This window comes from Oncorhynchus tshawytscha, linkage group LG05, assembly GCF_018296145.1.
Source record: "Oncorhynchus tshawytscha isolate Ot180627B linkage group LG05, Otsh_v2.0, whole genome shotgun sequence".
Lineage (NCBI taxonomy): Eukaryota > Metazoa > Chordata > Actinopteri > Salmoniformes > Salmonidae > Oncorhynchus > Oncorhynchus tshawytscha.
In genome coordinates, this window is record NC_056433.1 from 76,225,758 (window position 1) to 76,245,251 (window position 19,494).

The following is a 19,494-nucleotide window of genomic DNA, read 5'->3' on the forward strand; positions in this document are numbered from 1 at the left end:
ATACTCACTCAACCATGGAGGGGGGGATGGTGCAGCAGTCCTGGATGGCGTTCAGAGGAGAGGTCAGGTGGGCTGTGTATGACGCCTCCACTACCTGCTTGTTCCTGTTCACCACATCCAGGTAGCGGTTAAACTTCTCACGGATCTTCTTCGCAAGCTACACACACACACACACACACACACACACACCGTTAGATATATTCTGTATGACATGGTACACAAGGTCCTCGTCATCATCATGGTAGAATTACAGCACACGCTCAGTCAGAAGATGAAGTACCTTAGTTGAGCACCTATTCATGTATGAGTACCCTCCCATTCTATTGGTCAGAGACTACGTTCTGTATTAATCACAGTTTGAACAAGGCACGTATAACACACACACACACAAGGTCCTCAAACATACTGGCTGAATTACCAAGGGAAAGAGCTGTGAACAGCATCAAAGCCGCTCAGACCTCAAAACCAGACTCTGTGTGAAAGCTGTCAATGTTGAGGAAAAGTCATGATGGGTGGTGGAGGGCTAGTGAGGAATAAAACTGTGTTACGAGCTCAAAGCATGGAAACCAAGAAGGAAAAAGGAAAATCTAGTCCCTCCGAAACAAAGGGCGGATAATTTAATCCTGCTGGTTAGTGTTAAGCCTGACGAGTCCCCTGTGTTGGTGTGGAGCGATTTGTGCTTTGAGGTTGGTTCGATTTGATTATCAAAAAATAATGGTCTGTGATTTTTTAAATTTGATTATTAAATGCACAATGCAATGCATTGAATGCTGTAACACAGAATAAAACTATTAATAAAAGTCCATGATGGTAGTGACTCAAGACTACTTAATAACCATCATTTATTCACATTACTTTAATGAAATATTTTAGTTGTTGTATAGATTACATTTGGTGACTTCATTTCATTCCAAGTCCTCATCTCATCTCTATAGAGCGGTTGTCTATGCTGTCTGACAAAATCACTATTTTAGTAGTTCTTCAGAGTAAATAAGGCATACTGTTATGACTGCTGAATACCAACTATCAATCACTTAGATCATGTATTTTCAGGTAGAGATACAGTGGGCCAAAAAAGTATTTACCAATTGTGCAAGTTCTGCAACTTAAAAAGATGAGAGGCCTGTAATTTTCATCATAGGTACACTTCAACTATGACAGACAAAATGAGAAATACAAATCCAGAAAATCACATTGTAGGATTTTTTATGAATTTATTAGCAAATTATGGTGGAAAATAGGTATTCGGTCAATAACAAAAGTTTCTCAATACTTTGTTATACCCTTTGTTGGCAATGAGAGGTCAAACGTTTTCTGTAAGTCTTCAAGGTTTTCACACACTGTTGCTGGTATTTTGGCCCATGCAGATCTCCTCTAGAGCAGTGATGTTTTGGGGCTGTTGCTGGGCAACACGGACTTTCAACTCCCTCTTAAGATTTTCTATGGGGTTGAGATCTGGAGACTGGCTAGGCCACTCCAGGACCTTGAAATGCTTCTTACGAAGCCACTCCTTCGTTGCCCGAGCGGTGTGTTTGGGATCATTGTCATGCTGAAAGACCCAACCACGTTTCACCTTCAATGCCATTGCTGATGGAAGGAGGTTTTCACTCAAAATCTCACGATACATGGCCCCATTCATTCTTTCCTTTACAAGGATCAGTTGTCCTGGTCCCTTTGCAGAAAAACAGCCCCAAAGCATGATGTTTTCACCCCCATGCTTCACAGTAGGTATGGTGTTCTTTGGATGCAACTCAGCATTCTTTGTCCTCCAAACACGACGAGTTGAGTTTTTACCAAAAAGTTATATTTCGGTTCATCTGACCATATGACATTCTCCCAATCTTTTTCTGGATCATCCAAATGCTCTCTAGCAAACTTCAGACGGGCCTGGACATGTACTGGCTTAAGCAGGGGGACACGTCTGGCACTGCAGGATTTGAGTCCCTGGCGGCGTAGTGTGTTACTGATGGTAGGCTTTGTTACTTTGGTCCCAGCTCTGTGCAGGTCATTCACTAGGTCCCCTGTGTGGTTCTGGGATTTTTGCTCACCGTTCTTGTGATAATTTTGACCCCACGGGGAGAGATCTTGCGTGGAGCACCAGATCGAGGGAGATTATCAGTGGTCTTGTATGTCTTCCATTTCTTAATAATTGCTCCCACAGTTGATTTCTTCAAACCAAGCTGCTTACCTATTGCAGATTCAGTCTTCCTAGCCTGGTGCAGGTCTACAATTTTGTTTCTGGTGTCCTTTTACAGCTCTTTGGTCTTGGCCATAGTGGAGTTTGGTGTGTGACAGTATTTTATACTGATAACAAGTTCAAATAGGTGCCAATAATACAGGTAACGAGTGGAGGACAGAGGAGCCTCTTAAAGAAGAAGTTACAGGTCTGTGCGAGACAGAAATCTTGCTTGTTTGTAGGTGCCCAAATACTTATTTTCCACCATAATTTGCAAATAAATCAATTAAAAATCCTACAATGTGATTTTCTGGATTTTTCCCCTCATTTTGTCTGTCATAGTTGAAGTGTACCTATGATGAAAATTACAGGCCTCTCTCATCTTTTTAAGTGGGAGAAGTTGCACAATTGGTGGCTGACTAAATACTTTTTTGCTCCACTGTACCTTGAAGCAACAGCTCTCTATCTCTCTCCATCGCGCGTTCTTCTGTGGCTTCCCCACACTAACCTAATGTAGCAGGCGTTAAAGAAACACAGAACGGACAAGTGGATTATGGTTATTGCAGTTAATTACCACTTTTTGGCGCTGAACTATGTAGAATATTGGCTTGATGGAAACTACAACTCTCTACTGAAAAGTCACAGGAAAAAAAATTGAATTCAAACCGGTCAGTCAATTGGTTGTTTAAAAAACTAAAAATAATCTAAGATTTCAGTTCATTTTTGATCAACATTACTCTCTGCCCTGTGTAAGTGTGTTAGCTAAAGCTAGGTATACATTACAGCTCTCAGAGGGAGAGTCATGGCTGAGTGCACACATCTCTGAGCCTCATGCAAAAAGGGTCCCCTCTGGGGGACACTAATAACCAGCGCACCAGCAGCTCTTCACAACAGGTACCTGTTCCTACTCTGGAGCTAATGAAAAGCCCCCACCGGGAACCTAGTTAGAACCTACAGGACCGTGGCAACTCTCACCCACATGCATTGAAACACGTAGGCGACATAGCCTGCATACAATAACACAGATTAGAAATGAACACAAACAAGCACTACAAACTCATAACAGACAGCAAGCTTTAGGCCTACACAGAAACATGACTGGGGTGGCAGGTAGCCTAGCGATTAAGAATGTTGGGCCTGTAACCGAAAGGTCGCTGGTTTGAATCCCTGAGCTGACTAGTTTAAAAATGTGCCGATGTGCCCTTGAGCAAGGCACTTAACCCTAATTGCTACTGTAAGTTGCTCTGGATACCAAAGTCTGCTAAATTACTAAAATTGCGTTTTTTTTAAAGATACTACATTCAATTACTGCCTGGAAAAAAACAGGACAGAACCATTACTACGGCAACCAGTCGCCATGTCTGTCCACATCGCATAATGAGCCATGCCTGCCAACACAGCCCTGGTCCAGGCCAGGAACAGAGAAATGTGCTCCGACCCATTGACCGCGATTCCCTTAATCAGGCAGCTGCTATTCCTATTAAATCAGACAGCCGCTGCTCCCAGTAGGGCTTTATACAGGCCCAGTGGCGTCACAGCCACACTATACATAGGATCAGTCCCAAATGGAACCCTATATAGTGCACTACTTCTGACTACAGGCCATAAGGCTGAGGTCAACAGTAATGCACTATGTAGCCTGATGATGGTGCCATCTGGGACTCATCCATACTGTAAACCCCTTCAGACTGGGCTGGACCAGCACACTCACACAGCAATTAGCCCCAATGTGGACTGTAATATGTCTGTGTGTGTGTGTGTGTGTGTGTGTGTGTGTGTGTGTGTGTGTGTGTGTGTGTGTGTGTACCACAGCAGTATTATGTCTCTGTGTGTGTACCACAACGGGGTAAAATAGAGAAATACCCATTAATGAGAAACTAGAAACCAAAGAACTGCAAAGCACAGGTTTAGGGTCTGACTATTTTCCATAGCCAAAACCACCCTCCCCTCCCTGACCTCCCACCCTCTCTTTACCCACAAATCCCAGCCACCCACCCTCCTACCAGGCCTCACCGCTCACTCCCCTGACCCCTATCCCCTTCACTATAACACATATTGGGCTCTGTGGTTGCTGTAGCTCTTGCCAGCTGGTCTCAGACCATGCAGTTCTGGTTCAGTGTGGTTAGGCCTAGAATACGCCTGGGTTAGGGAGGAGAGCTGTGACCCGGATCAGTACCAGACTGGGTGAATGTTACTAAATAACTAGCCCATCAAGGTCATTCCATACAGCTGAACAGAAACAGAGAAACCCTTACATTAGCTCTAGCTGGCCTTTACTTTAAATGTCACTGTTAGGTGGTGGCTCTCAGTGGTCTGAGACAGACCAGAGACACACCAAGAGACCCCAGAGGCAGAGACCCCAGAGACACACCGAGAGACCCCAGAGACACACCGAGAGACCCCAGAGACACACCGAGAGACCCCAGAGACAGAGACCCCAGAGACACACAGAGAGACCCCAGAGACACACAGAGAGACCCCAGAGACACACCGAGAGACCCCAGAGACACACCGAGAGACCCCAGAGACACACCGAGAGACCCCAGAGACACACCGAGAGACCCCAGAGACACACCGAGAGACCCCAGAGACACACCGAGAGACACACCGAGAGAGACACACCGAGAGACCCCAGAGACACACCGAGAGACCCCAGAGACACACCGAGAGACCCCAGAGACACACCGAGAGACCCCAGAGACACACCGAGAGACCCCAGAGACACACCGAGAGACCCCAGAGACACACCGAGAGACCCCAGAGACCCACCGAGAGACCCCAGAGACCCACCGAGAGACCCCAGAGACACACCGAGAGACCCCAGAGACACACCGAGAGACCCCAGAGACACACCGAGAGACCCCAGAGACACACCGAGAGACCCCAGAGACACACCGAGAGACCCACCGAGAGAGACACACCGAGAGACCCCAGAGACACACCGAGAGACCCCAGAGACACACCGAGAGACCCCAGAGACACACCGAGAGACCCCAGAGACACACCGAGAGACCCCAGAGACACACCGAGAGACCCCAGAGACACACCGAGAGACCCCAGAGACCCACCGAGAGACCCCAGAGACCCACCAGAGACCCCAGAGACACACCGAGAGACCCCAGAGACACACCGAGAGACCCCAGAGACACACCGAGAGACCCCAGAGACACACCCAGAGACCCCAGAGACACACCCAGAGACACACCCAGAGACACACCCAGAGACACACCCAGAGACACACCCAGAGACACACCCAGAGACCCCAGAGACCCACCCAGAGACCCCAGAGACCCACCGAGAGACCCCAGAGACACACCGAGAGACCCCAGAGACACACCGAGAGACCCCAGAGACACACCGAGAGACCCCAGAGACACACCGAGAGACCCCAGAGACACACCGAGAGACCCCAGAGACACACCGAGAGACCCCGAGACACACAGAGACCCCGAGACACACAGAGACCCCGAGACAGAGACCCCCGAGACAGAGACCCCCGAGACAGAGACCCCGAGACAGAGACCCCGAGACACACCGAGAGACCCCAGAGACACACCGAGAGACCCCAGAGACACACCGAGAGACCCCAGAGACACACCGAGAGACCCCGAGACCCACCGAGAGACCCCAGGGACACACCGAGAGACCCCAGACACACACAGAGACCCCAGAGACAGAGACGCCAGAGACCCACCGAGAGACCCACCGAGAGACCCCGAGACCCACCGAGAGACCCCGAGACCCACCGAGAGACCCCAGAGACACACCGAGAGACCCCAGAGACACACAGAGACCCCAGAGACACAGAGACCCCAGAGACACACCGAGACCCCAGAGACCCACCGAGAGACCCCCGAGACCTACCGAGAGACCCCAGAGACACACCGAGAGACCCCAGAGACACGCCGAGAGACCCCAGAGACACGCCGAGAGACCCCAGAGACACCCCAGAGACACGCCGAGAGACCCCAGAGACACGCCGAGAGACCCCAGAGACACGCCGAGAGACCCCAGAGACACGCCGAGAGACCCCAGAGACACGCCGAGAGACCCCAGAGACCCGCCGAGAGACCCCAGAGACCACACAGACAGACAGAGACAGACCGAGAGCCACACAGACAGAGACAGACCGAGAGCCACACAGACAGAGACAGACCGAGAGACCACACAGACAGACCGAGACAGACCACACAGACAGACCGAGACAGACCACACAGACAGACCGAGACAGACCACACAGACAGACCACACAGACAGACCACACAGACAGACCACACAGACAGACCACACAGACAGACCACACAGACAGACCACACAGACAGACCACACAGACAGACAGACAGACAGACAGACAGACAGACAGACAGACAGACAGACAGACAGACAGACAGACAGACAGACAGACAGACAGAGACAGACAGTGTCAAAGGGACAGACAGACAGACACAGACAGACAGACAGAGTCAAAGGGACAGACAGACAGACACAGACAGACAGACAGTCAAAGGGACAGACAATCAAAGGGACAGACAGACAGACCGAGAGACAGACCGAGAGACAGACCGAGAGACAGGCCGAGAGACAGGCCGAGAGACAGGCCGAGAGACAGGCCGAGAGACAGGCCGAGAGACAGGCCGAGAGACAGGCCGAGAGACAGGCCGAGAGACAGGCCGAGAGACAGGCCGAGAGACAGGCCGAGAGACAGGCCGAGAGACAGGCCGAGAGACAGACCGAGAGACAGAGAGACAGACCGAGAGACAGACCGAGAGACAGACCGAGAGACAGACAGAAAGAACTGTACATCCATCTATAGGCAGCTTTTGACCATAGACTAGCTGCTCATTGTCTGCCGTTGTCTCTCTCTGCTGATTCTATTTCCCCAGAGGAGTAAACAGCAGACTCCATCTCATCTCCCCAGAGGAGCAAACAGCAGACTCCATCACATCTCCCCAGAGAAGTAAACAGCAGACTCCATCTCATCTCCCCAGAGGAGTAAACAGCAGACTCCATCTCATCTCCCCAGAGGAGCAAACAGCAGACTCCATCACCCCAGAGGAGCAAACAGCAGACTCCATCACCCCAGAGGAGCAAACAGCAGACTCCATCTCATCTCCTCAGAAGAGTAAACAGCAGACTCCATCACATCTCCCCAGAGTAAACAGCAGACTCCATCACATCTCCCCAGAGGAGCAAACAGCAGACTCCATCACATCTCCCCAGAGGAGCAAACAGCAGACTCCATCACATCTCCCCAGAGGAGTAAACAGCAGACTCCATCACATCTCCCCAGAGGAGCAAACTCCCCCATCACATCTCCCCAGAGGAGCAAACAGCAGACTCCATCTCATCTCCCCAGAGGAGCAAACAGCAGACTCCATCACATCTCCCCAGAGGAGTAAACAGCAGACTCCATCACATCTCCCCAGAGGAGTAAACAGCAGACTCCATCACATCTCCCCAGAGGAGCAAACAGCAGACTCCATCACATCTCCCCAGAGGAGCAAACAGCAGACTCCATCACATCTCCCCAGAGGAGCAAACAGCAGACTCCAGCTCATCTCCCCAGAGGAGCAAACAGCAGACTCCATCACATCTCCCCAGAGGAGGAAACAGCAGACTCCATCACCCCAGAGGAGCAAACAGCAGACTCCATCACATCTCCTCAGAGGAGTAAACAGCAGACTCCATCACATCTCCTCAGAGGAGTAAACAGCAGACTCCATCACATCTCCCCAGAGGAGCAAACAGCAGACTCCATCACCCCAGAGGAGCAAACAGCAGACTCCATCACATCTCCCCAGAGGAGTAAACAGCAGACTCCATCACCCCAGAGGAGTAAACAGCAGACTCCATCACATCTCCTCAGAGGAGAGACAGAACATATCCTGGTGTATCCTGTCGACCTCCAAACGGACAGGAGAGAAACTATTATCAACCGAGGTAACGCATCTACTGGCAGGCCGCGTTACCATGGTGTCTGGAACCTTTTAAATAACAACATACTGGAGCCAAATGTGGGCTTCAAAGCCTACATTTTTCTATGTCCACACAGAAGGAGTGGTAGTACCGATACAGCCTATGGGCATTACCAGGTACTAAACTAATGACCATAGATCAGATGAATGAGAGCAGTAGCTGTGGGGGAGAAAGAGAAGAAAAAAGATAAAATGACTTATTGATTAAACTGATCCAGGGCCAGCTACTGTACTGTATTATGCTGAGCCAGTAGAAATGGAAACTGCCAGTCTTTCAAACTAAACAGTGAAAACATCACAGACCACTGCAGCGCAGGAATGGGCATGGGCAGTAAGCAGACTGCTGTGGTTACTACTACTCTACACAGTGCCAGCTCATTAGCTCTGCCCACAGTGCTCGGGCCAGAGTAACACACTGACATATTACTGCTAACACACTGAGCTGGCTGGGCAGTGGGCTTCACCTTTCTTAATAGCTCTTGAAGGGATAAATAAAGTTGAATTACATTCACTTGTTTTAACAGATCTAGCCAGGAGTCTAATGTGGCCTCTTTATTACCAACCATGGGAGAGTGGAGATGAAATGACATGTATTCACTCTTTAATACTGCTTTACAGTTCAGGTAGAGAGAGAACCGATTTCAGCATCACCTTGTCAGAGGGAAGCCTTACTGCACAGACACTGTGTAGTGCAGGAGAGGAGGGGATAGAGGACAGGGGATAGAGGAGAGGGGTTAGAGGAGAGGGGTTAGAGGAGAGGGGATAGAGGACAGGGGATAGAGGACAGGGGATAGAGGAGAGGGGATAGAGGAGAGGGGATAGAGGAGAGGGGTTAGAGGAGGGGATAGAGGACAGGGGATAGAGGATAGAGGAGAGGGGATAGAGGAGAGGGGATAGAGGAGAGGATATAGAGGAGAGGGGATAGAGGAGAGGATATAGAGGAGAGGATATAGAGGAGAGGGGATATAGAGGAGAGGGGAGATAGAGGAGAGGGGAGATAGAGGAGAGGGGAGATAGAGGAGAGGGGATAGAGGAGAGGGGTTAGAGGAGAGGGGATAGAGGAGAGGGGTTAGAGGAGAGGGGATAGAGGAGAGGGGATATAGAGGAGAGGGATAGAGGAGAGGGGATAGAGGAGAGGGGATAGAGGAGAGGGGAGGAGAGGGGATAGAGGAGAGGGGATAGAGGAGAGGGGATAGAGGGAGGGGATAGAGGAGAGGGGGATAGAGGAGAGGGGTTAGAGGAGAGGGGTTAGAGGAGGAGAGGAAAACAGAAAGAGAACTTAAAGCCGATGAGGCGGCAGCTGTAGAATTTGAATAAGCCCTCTTTCCCTCTGATGATTGTTGTGTGTTTACTGCAGCACAGACAATCACGAACACACATACTATGCACACACACGCACAGGTGCACACACACACAGGAAGGAGCACCCAGTGACTCACCTGCTGTACCTCGGTCTCTCTGTTTGAGGTCTTTTCTGTGTACACAAATGAGTTGAAGATTCTCTGCAGGGAGAGAGAGGAGAGAAACAGGGTTAGTACGCTGTAGAAAGACTTAAAACTAAATCACATCAGGCCCAAACTCTTCATACCGATGCAAATACACATGGATTTATTCTGATTGCTTCATTTCAGAGGATCTCTTTTGCTGTGACGTGAATGTCTCGCTTCATTACCAGTCATTTGTTGACAAGGTCTTGTTAGGTTGTGTTATTTACTTTACTACATCCTTCAACGCTTCTCTGCCTTTACATTTAAATGGAAAGAATGAGAGAATAGCTCCATGCCCTCCTAGGTCCCCTCCCTAGTAAAGGCCATTCCCTTTACATTTAAATGGAAAGAATGAGAGAATAGCTCCATGCCCTCCTAGGTCCCCTCCCTAGTAAAGGCCATTCCCTTTACATTTAAATGGAAAGAATGAGAGAGTAGCTCCATGCCCTCCTAGGTCCCCTCCCTAGTAAAGGCCATTCCCTTTACATTTAAATGGAAAGAATGAGAGAATAGCTCCATGCCCTCCTAGGTCCCCTCCCTAGTAAAGGCCATTCCCTTTACATTTAAATGGAAAGAATGAGAGAGTAGCTCCATGCCCTCCTAGGTCCCCTCCCTAGTAAAGGCCATTCCCTTTACATTTAAATGGAAAGAATGAGAGAGTAGCTCCATGCCCTCCTAGGTCCCCTCCAAAGCAAAGGCCATTGGTGGAGTTATTTCACTGTTAAAAGGGACCATTTCCTGGAATTATACTATTGCTTCTAAGTGAAGTCAACTACAGTAATAAGACTGTGTTATGCCTTCAGAAACCGAACCTGCCTGCTCCTGTCCATTGACAATCCATTGATTGTCCATTGATTGTCCATTGAATTGCAGGAACCAGCTTTACAAGTGTCCATGTTTCTCTCCACCCATGTCAAAACATGTGGAATTGCAGGAACCAGCTTTACAAGTGTCCATGTTTCTCTCCACCCATGTCAAAACATGTAGAATTGCAGGAACTAGCTTTACAAGTGTCCATGTTTCTCTCCACCCATGTCAAAATGTGTAGAATTGCAGGAACTAGCTTTACAAGTGTCCATGTTTCTCTCCACCCATGTCAAAACATGTAGAATTGCAGGAACCAGCTTTACAAGTGTCCATGTTTCTCTCCACCCATGTCAAAACATGTAGAATTGCAGGAACCAGCTTTACAAGTGTCCATGTTTCTCTCCACCCATGTCAAAACATGTAGAATTGCAGGAACTAGCTTTACAAGTGTCCATGTTTCTCTCCACCCATGTCAAAACATGTAGAATTGCAGGAACTAGCTTTACAAGTGTCCATGTTTCTCTCCACCCATGTCAAAATGTGTAGAATTGTAAGAAATTAGCATTAAAAAAACATGTTTGTCTTTGTGGCCAAGAGGAGTGGCTGTAAAGGTGTCGTTCACACCCATATTCTACAGCATTAAACTACAAACATGGCAGGGAGAATAACAGAGGTCCTTGTATGACCTTAACACTAACACAAAATACACAAGCCTTCAAGAAAACTTTTAACACTTGCACTGGTATGCTTTACACACACACACACACACACACACACACACACACACACACACACACACACACACACACGTTCCAGGTAAAAAAATAAATTCATTAAAAAGCTAAATAAATGTTGACTTATGTGTCAGGTGTTTAAGCTTCTCTTCTGCCATGTTCCACATACATACTCACACCTGTCCACACTTATTGTAGGACACATTCCAGAGCAGATGGGCACCAACTACCCAGCATGCCTCACTCCGCCTGCCTGACTAACCCGGAGTTCACTTCATTTTATTGCGTGAATCATGGGACCTCCCACAATCAAGAGGAGACTTGTCACACTGACCTTGGTTCCTAAACAGAGAAGGAACCCCTGGAAAGCTATCTGGCAGGGGGATCAGGTAAAGAAGTTTAATTCTCTACTGAAGTTAAAGAGGTCGGCTCAGGTCCACTCTGACAGGTATGTGTTAGTTAAACATGGGAAACAAACACAGACACACACAGCCAACATGCTGCACATTTTACCCACAGTGTTATTTGGAAAACGTAAAGCCAACCTAGAGATGGTATAGCATGTATTAGTGCAGGCTGTTTGTTTTTGGCTTTCACAGCGAAGACCTGGGCAGGGAGGAATGCCCCTGACCCAGAGAGTCCATTGGGAGACAGACTACAGGCACACCCACACTTCAGGATCCTACCAGGGTATGGTTTCATACTTGAAGCTTGTTGAAGTATAAACAAATTAATGGAACAAAGTTGTATTCTGGTAGCTATTTTATTATTTTCGTCTTAACTAATCAAAGCTTAGGGTGGGCTCTTGAATGAACAAAGGCCTCATTCACCAAAACACACTTGACAATCATAAATCACACGGACAACAAATAACTACGTTGTCTCTTAGCGTCTCTCCAGCCTGGTCTTCCCTTAGCGTCTCTCCAGCCTGGTCTTCTCTTAGCGTCTCTCTAGCCTGGTCTTCCCTTAGCGTCTCTCTAGCCTGGTCTTCCCTTAGCGTCTCTCCAGCCTGGTCTTCTCTTAGCGTCTCTCTAGCCTGGTCTTCCCTTAGCGTCTCTCTAGCCTGGTCTTCCCTTAGCGTCTCTCCAGCCTGGTCTTCCCTTAGCGTCTCTCTAGCCTGGTCTTCTCTTAGCGTCTCTCTAGCCTGGTCTTCCCTTAGCGTCTCTCTAGCCTGGTCTTCCCTTAGCGTCTCTCCAGCCTGGTCTTCCCTTAGCGTCTCACCAGCCTGGTCTTCCCTTAGCGTCTCTCCAGCCTGGCCTTCCCTTCGTGTCTCTCCAGCCTGGTCTTCTCTTAGTGTCTCTCCAGCCTGGTCTTCCCTTAGCGTCTCTCCAGCCTGGCCTTCCCTTCGTGTCTCTCCAGCCTGGTCTTCTCTTAGTGTCTCTCCAGCCTGGTCTTCCCTTAGCGTCTCTCTAGCCTGGTCTTCCCTTAGCGTCTCTCCAGCCTGGCCTTCCCTTCGTGTCTCTCCAGCCTGGTCTTCTCTTAGCGTCTCTCCAGCCTGGCCTTCCCTTAGCGTCTCTCCAGCCTGGCCTTCCCTTAGCGTCTCTCCAGCCTGGCCTTCCCTTAGCGTCTCTCTAGCCTGGCCTTCCCGTAGCGTCTCTCTAGCCTGGTCTTCCCTTAGCGTCTCTCCAGCCTGGTCTTCTCTTCGTGTCTCTCCAGCCTGGTCTTCCCTTAGTGTCTCACCAGCCTGTACCGTTGACACCAGTCAGGATGGGTCCATGGACTCATGCTGATTACACCAAATCCTGACTCTGCCGTCAGCCTGACGCAACAGGAACCGGGATTTGTCGGACCAGGCAGAGTTTTTCCACTCCTTGATTGTCCAGTGTTGGTGATCATGTGCCCACTAGAGCCCACTTTTCCTTCGGCCTCTCTCATCAACGAGCTGTTTTCACCCACAGGACTGCCGCTGACTGAAGGTCTTTTGTCTGCCGCACCATTGTCTGTAAACCCTAGACACTATTGTGCGTGAAAAGCCCAGGAGGGCAGCCGTTTCTGAGATACTGGAGACACTGGGTGGTAGCCGGCCAGTGATGACAGTTTAACAGTCTGACGCCTGGAGATAGAAGCTGTTTAACAGTCTCAGCTTTGATCCACCTGTACGGTCTACGCCTTCTAGATGGTAGCAGGATGAACAGGCCGTGGCTCGGGAGGCTGAGGTGACACCGAGTGCTGTGGATGTCCTGAAGCGTGCCCTTGTGCTGCGTTGGGCTAACTGCACCACTCCCTGGTCGAGTCCGAATATCATACTAGCGTACTACATACATAAAACTGCATCATCATTTTGCCGTTTGATCTAGTAGAATTTGTGTGTTTGACAATAGCTGATAATCAGACACACTGTTCCAAAATGAATGAATGCCGGGGATCAACTCAAGTGTGCATTATATGGCGCATTTGCAGTACTATTTTGCAAAATGTCACATAGTATAAAATGTTATTATTTTGCATACCATTTAGTATGCTAGTGTGGATATTCAGACCCACTGTCTGGCACCTGAAAAGGGTGACGGGAAGATGGGCGCATTGCTTAGGTGTGGTGCACCATCTCCCTCCATATCGCACATGTACGTGTGTGTGTGTGTGTGTGTGTGTGTGTGTGTGTGTGTGTGTGTGTGTGTGTGTGTGTGTATATATATATATATATATATGAGTATATTTTTCACATGTGCTCTGCGGAGTGGGGGAGGGGTTGGAGTGCGTGGGAGCCCAGGGGCTGGCAGGAGAGACAGGAGCCAAGCAGGGTACAAACAGCAGCAGATGAAAGGACAGACAGGCTTTAGGAAGCTGAGATGGGTGGGTGGAGGGAGGTGCTGCAGCCTGCTGCAGGTACACTGTGGCTCTCCCCTCCTTCCCTCCCTCCCCTCACCACTCTCAGAGCTGCTCCGCTCATTGGACTACAAAGGGCTGGAGCCAAGAGTGAGGCATCCTAGCTCTGCTTCTGATGTGAGTTTTTTTCGTCACCCCCCCCCCATCCCCATCCCTTCTTCAATTTTTCTGACGGCTATAATGTAGGTTTGAGCCATGCGCCTGGGGGAACACGACTCTGTTTTTAGCAACAAATAGAAATCGCATCTCCCCAAAAACAGACTAAAAGAGAAGCCTTTCCCTCAGCAACACACCAACAACCAGACTTGAAATCTAAACTCTTGTTTAGAACTCGTCTAAACTCTCGCTCATGTGACAAAGAACATTTGATTTGCAGATATCTTGGGAGTAATGCGAGCTTGAGGAAGAAACAATCCATATTAATACCTCGATCCACAATGACACATTAAATAACCTCAGAGAAACAAATGCTAATTAATACTTCTCCATTTCAATTCAGCAACACAGACAGAGACGGTTGTCTAATTAAATGGCTTGGGATCCCTGCCTGTCTGCCAATGGCTGCTGTATTTAGAACCAGACACAGAGGGAATTTCATTTGGTTCATCTTACTAACGAACCGAACCCTCAGGCTACATCGGTAAATCTACACCTCCTCTCCCTTCATTGAGAGGCTCTCGGGACAGTGTGTGTGCAGTTTAGTGTGTGTTTGTGTACACCCGTGTGTCTGTGTGCAGAGAGTGTGAAAATACACATGCAATTAGCTCCACATTTGTTTCTGTACTGATGAAACTATGCCTCAGGTTGTCATGGTATTCTGACTCAACCACAAGAGGAGACGATCTGTTTATTGGAACATTCAAATCTAAAGCTCCATTTAGGTTCTTTAAAACAGAGTTATGTACAGAAACACTGAGATCTGCTAGGGTAATGATTCAAGTCCGTTGCTACGGTAACTCGTTGGTGGCATGGCCTAAACATTGAAGCCCCATAAAACGTACCACACCATACCAAGGCCTCAGACACAAAGATCCACTCACTCCACTCTGACTCGACAAATGATGGCTTCTCAACATGGAGCTAGCCTTATAAACCACTGTGTTAAATCCACAACAGGAAGAGCGGTAGAATGGAGAATGCATTGAGTAGCAATCCAAGGCAGGCACTCCCAAAACAATAATGTCTCCTTAAAATACAATAACAGCAAAAACATAACCAAGCTACATCATACCCATGCAGGGCAAATTGTGGTGGACTGGAGGTTAGCTCTTCCCCTAGAGAGAGAGAGCAAGAGAAGACGAGGATAGCAAATGCAAGGTACCCAAAAAAACAAAACAAGAGGGCTCAGGCATCAAACGCTAAAATAACAGGCGTGTAGCCTAGACTAACCCTTCCCCCTCTTCCCCCTGTCAAGGGAGAACGGCCTGTCGGAGTGTGCGGTTCTGTAATAACAAACCCCCTTTTGTGCAAACAGGGGCCAGGCCCTAGAGAGGCTGGGTCACCCAGCACAGAGGAGATCCCCTACACTGATCCCAGACCTGTCCCAGCCTCCCAGATTGACAGTTTGCTACTACCCTCACTGCTATGCTCCTGTAGACAGGATATAATGCTTTCCACATGTGAGGGAGAGAGGGGGATGGATGGAGAGAGAGAGGATGGGTGAGAACAATGACAACAGTGGAGGCCGGTGTTTTATTACAAACTCTCTCTCCACATCTCTCTGCAGCTACACATGCTTATGGTAAAGTGTCCAACTGAGAAATAATGTCTACAAGGAAAAATCATTTAAACCAGAAACAAGGATTCAATCAACAAGAGAAATGTATCCTCAAGGCAAAACTGTACTAGTATCTTTGATTTAGAGATCATTTTCAGTTGAAATTCAGTTCATGTAAATTCAGATCCCCAAGTTCTTTCAAGATATGGGGATTGTTCTAATGAGGCGAATAACATCTAAGTCTTTAGGAATGGAGAAAAACTGAATTGCTTAACAACTGGAATCCTGCCTCCTGAGTGGCGCAACAGTCTAGAGGTGTGTCACTACAGATCCGGGTTCGATTCCGGTCTGTGTTGCAGCCGGCCCGAGACCGGGAGACCCATGAGGTGGAGTAGAATTGGCCCAGCATCGTCCGGGTTAGGCCAGTCAGGATGTCCTTGTCCCATCGCGCTCTAGTGACTCCTGTGGCAGGCCGGGCGCATGCACACTGACACGGTCGCCAGGTGTACGGTGTTTCCTCCGACAAATTGGTGCGGCTGGCTTCGGGGTTAAGCGAGCAGTGTCAAGAAGCAGTGCGCCTTGGCAGGGTCGTGTCTCAGAGGACACACATCTCTCGACCTTCGACTCTCCCTAGTCCGTACTGGAGTTACGGCGATTGGATAAGACGGTATATAAATCAATGGAATACTTCCGTAACCCTTTACAGAGGGTTGCATTCAGGAGGTGGAAACTCTTAATATTCCCCAAAATGGCAATATATGGGAATTAACAAAAATATATGCAAAGTAATGTTAATACCATTTAAAATGTAGATGTTTTTGCATTGAATATATTTACCATATCATATGGAAACAAAAACAAACCTTTTACCTTATCATAAGACATAATTGCAAATTATGAAATCCTTCCAATAGAAAAAAATACATATTTACAAAGTGAACTTTAATTAAATGAGTTGACTCTTCACATGGGATGATTTCACTGAACAACAAAAGGGAATATTGAATGATCCCCAATGATCCATCACATCTCCCAAAAACGTTTTCAACATACATCTGTAAAATGATAGTCTAGAAACTAAAGCTTTGGTTGTCTTCCTCTCAGGCTTCCATGTCTTCTCCATGGACCTCCTCAATGTCCACCTCTTGAACATCAGACTCTGAGGCCTCATCTTCACTGTCACTTTCCAACCTTGTTGAGGATGGCTCGTTGCCAGGCTCAAAAAGCCTCAAATTGGCCCGGGTGGCTATCAATATTTCAACCCCTGCATTGGTCAGTGGGCAGGGCAGTGCAAGCAGAGTCAGGAAATTTCCCGGAATGTTTCCGACCCTTTGCAACCCTGCCTTTATTACATACTTGCATGAAGATTTCTACTTCAATGAGTCAAGACATACTGCTCACCCCAGACAAGGCAGCGTTGGGTAAACTCAAGGGGGGTGGTGTGTCTCTTTGTTAACAGCTTGTGCGCCATCTCTAATATTAAGGAAGTCTTGAGGTTCTGCTCACCGGAATAGAAGTAGGATACCTAATGATAAACTCTCTTAGTATGGTCTACAGCTTATCTATAATTATTCGTAACTGTCTATTTACAACCACTAACCGATGCTGGCACTAAGAACACACTAAAACCGCACTCAACAAGCTGTATGAGGCCATAAGCAAACAAGAAAATGCTCATCCAGAAGCGGTGCTCCTAGAGGCCCGTGACTAATGCAGGAAAACTGAAATCTGTTTTACCTAATTTCTACCAGCATGTCACCCATGTAACTACAGGTGAAAAACTCTAGATCACCTTTACGCACAGAGACGCATACAAAGCTTTTCCCTCTCCCTCCATTTGGCAAATCTGTTTATAACTCTATCCTCCCGATCTTTACAGGCAAAAACTCCAAAAAGGAAGTACCAGTAATGCGCTCAATACAGAAGTGGTCCAATGAAGTGGATGCTAAGTAACAGGAATGTTTTGTTGCACAGACTGGAATATGTTCTGGGACTGATTTGATGGCATTGAGGAGTTTACCACATCAGTCAGCGGCTTCATTAATATGTGCATTGATGACGTCGTCCCCACAGGGACCGTACGTACATATCCCAACCAAAAGCTACGGATTACAGGCAACATCCACACTGAGTTAAAAGGCTAGAGCTGCCTCTTTCAAGGAGCGGGACACTAACCCGGGCGCTTATAAGAAATCCAGCTACACCCTCCGACGAACCATCATACAAAGCAAAGGGTCAATACAGGACTATGATCGAAACCTACTACACAGGCTCTGATGCTCGTTGGATGTGGAAGGGCTTGCAAACTACTGTATCACAGATTACAAAGGGAAACCCAGCAGCTGAGCTGGCCAAATGAGCTAAATGCCTTATATGCTCGCTTCGAGGCAAGCAACACTGAACCAGGCGTGAGAGCACCAGCTCTTCCAGATGCCCGTGTGATCACACGTACTCAAAGCATGCACTGACCAGCTGGCATGCATCTTCACTGACATTTCAACCTCTACCTGACCCAGTCTGTAATACCTACATGTTTCAAGCAGACCACCATAGTCCCTGTGTCCAAGAATGACACGGTAACCTGTCTGAATGATTACCACCCCGTAGCACTCACATCTGTAGCCATGAAAACCTTTGAAAGGCTGATCATGGCTCACATCAACACCATCATCCCAATTCGCACACTGCCCCAACAGATCGACAGATGAAGCAATCTCTATTGCATTCCACACTGCCCTTTCCTACTTGGACAAAAGGAACACCTATGTGAGAATGCTGACCACAGCACAGCATTTTTTTTTTTTTTTAAGTTGTACCTTTATTTAACTAGGCAAGTCAGTTAAGAACAAATTCTTATTTTCAATGACGGTCTAGGAACACTGGGTTAACTGCCTTGTTCAGGGGCAGAGCGACAGATGTGTACCTTGTCAGCTCAGGGATTTGAACTTGCAACCTGTCCAACACTCTAACCACTAGGCTACACTGCCGCCACACCATAGAGCCCTCCAAGCTTACTAAGAAGCTAAGGACACTGCGATTGAACACCTCCCTCTGCAACCGCCCCCAGGCGATGAGGGTAGGTAACAACACACCCACCACGTCAACCATAAATACAGGGGACCTCAGGGGTGCGTGCTTATTCCCCTCCTGTACTCCCTGTTCACCCATGACTATGTGGCCGCACACGACTTCAATACCATCATTAAGATTGCCGACAACAACAGTGGTAGGCCTGAACACCAACGTCAATGAGACAGCCTATAGGGAGGAGGTCAGAGACCTTGCAGTGTGGTGCCAGGACAATGACCTCTCCCTAAACGCCAGCATGACAAAGGAGCGGATCGTGGGCTATAGGAAGCGGAGGGCCGAGCACACCCACATTCACGGGCTGATGTGGAGCGGGTAGAGCTTCAAGTTCCTCTGTTTCCACATCATTAAGGATCCATCATGGTCCAAACACACCAACACAGTTGTGCCCTTGTTGTGCCCTCTTCGCAAGGCTGAAAAGTTTTGGCAAGGGCCCTCAGATATTCAAAAAGTTCTACAGCTGCAACATTGAGCGCATCTTGACTGGCTGCATCACCATTTGGTATGGCAACTTCTTGGCATCCGACCGCAAGGTACTGCACTGGGACCGAGTGCCCTGCCATTCAGGACATCTATACCAGAAATGTTCTCTCTGCTACAGCATGGCAAGCAGTACCGATTGGAACCAAAAGGACCATGAACAGCTTCTGCCCCCAAGCCATAAGACTGGCAAATAGTTAACCAA

The 19,494-nt window shown here is 48.3% G+C and overlaps 1 protein-coding gene across 2 annotated transcripts in view; it reads right to left on the bottom strand.

The window, feature by feature from the left end:
• The window catches only part of cachd1 (cache domain containing 1), a 136,726-nt gene that overhangs the window by 81,600 nt on the left and 35,632 nt on the right, over window positions 1–19,494 (bottom strand). For both annotated transcript variants that reach the window (XM_042322371.1, XM_042322370.1), the window contains exons 2-3: window positions 9,591–9,653; window positions 9–157 (exon numbers count right to left, since the gene is read on the bottom strand). In XM_042322371.1, the coding sequence (XP_042178305.1) occupies window positions 9–157; window positions 9,591–9,653 (212 nt within the window). The remainder of the gene's footprint in view (window positions 1–8; window positions 158–9,590; window positions 9,654–19,494) is intronic.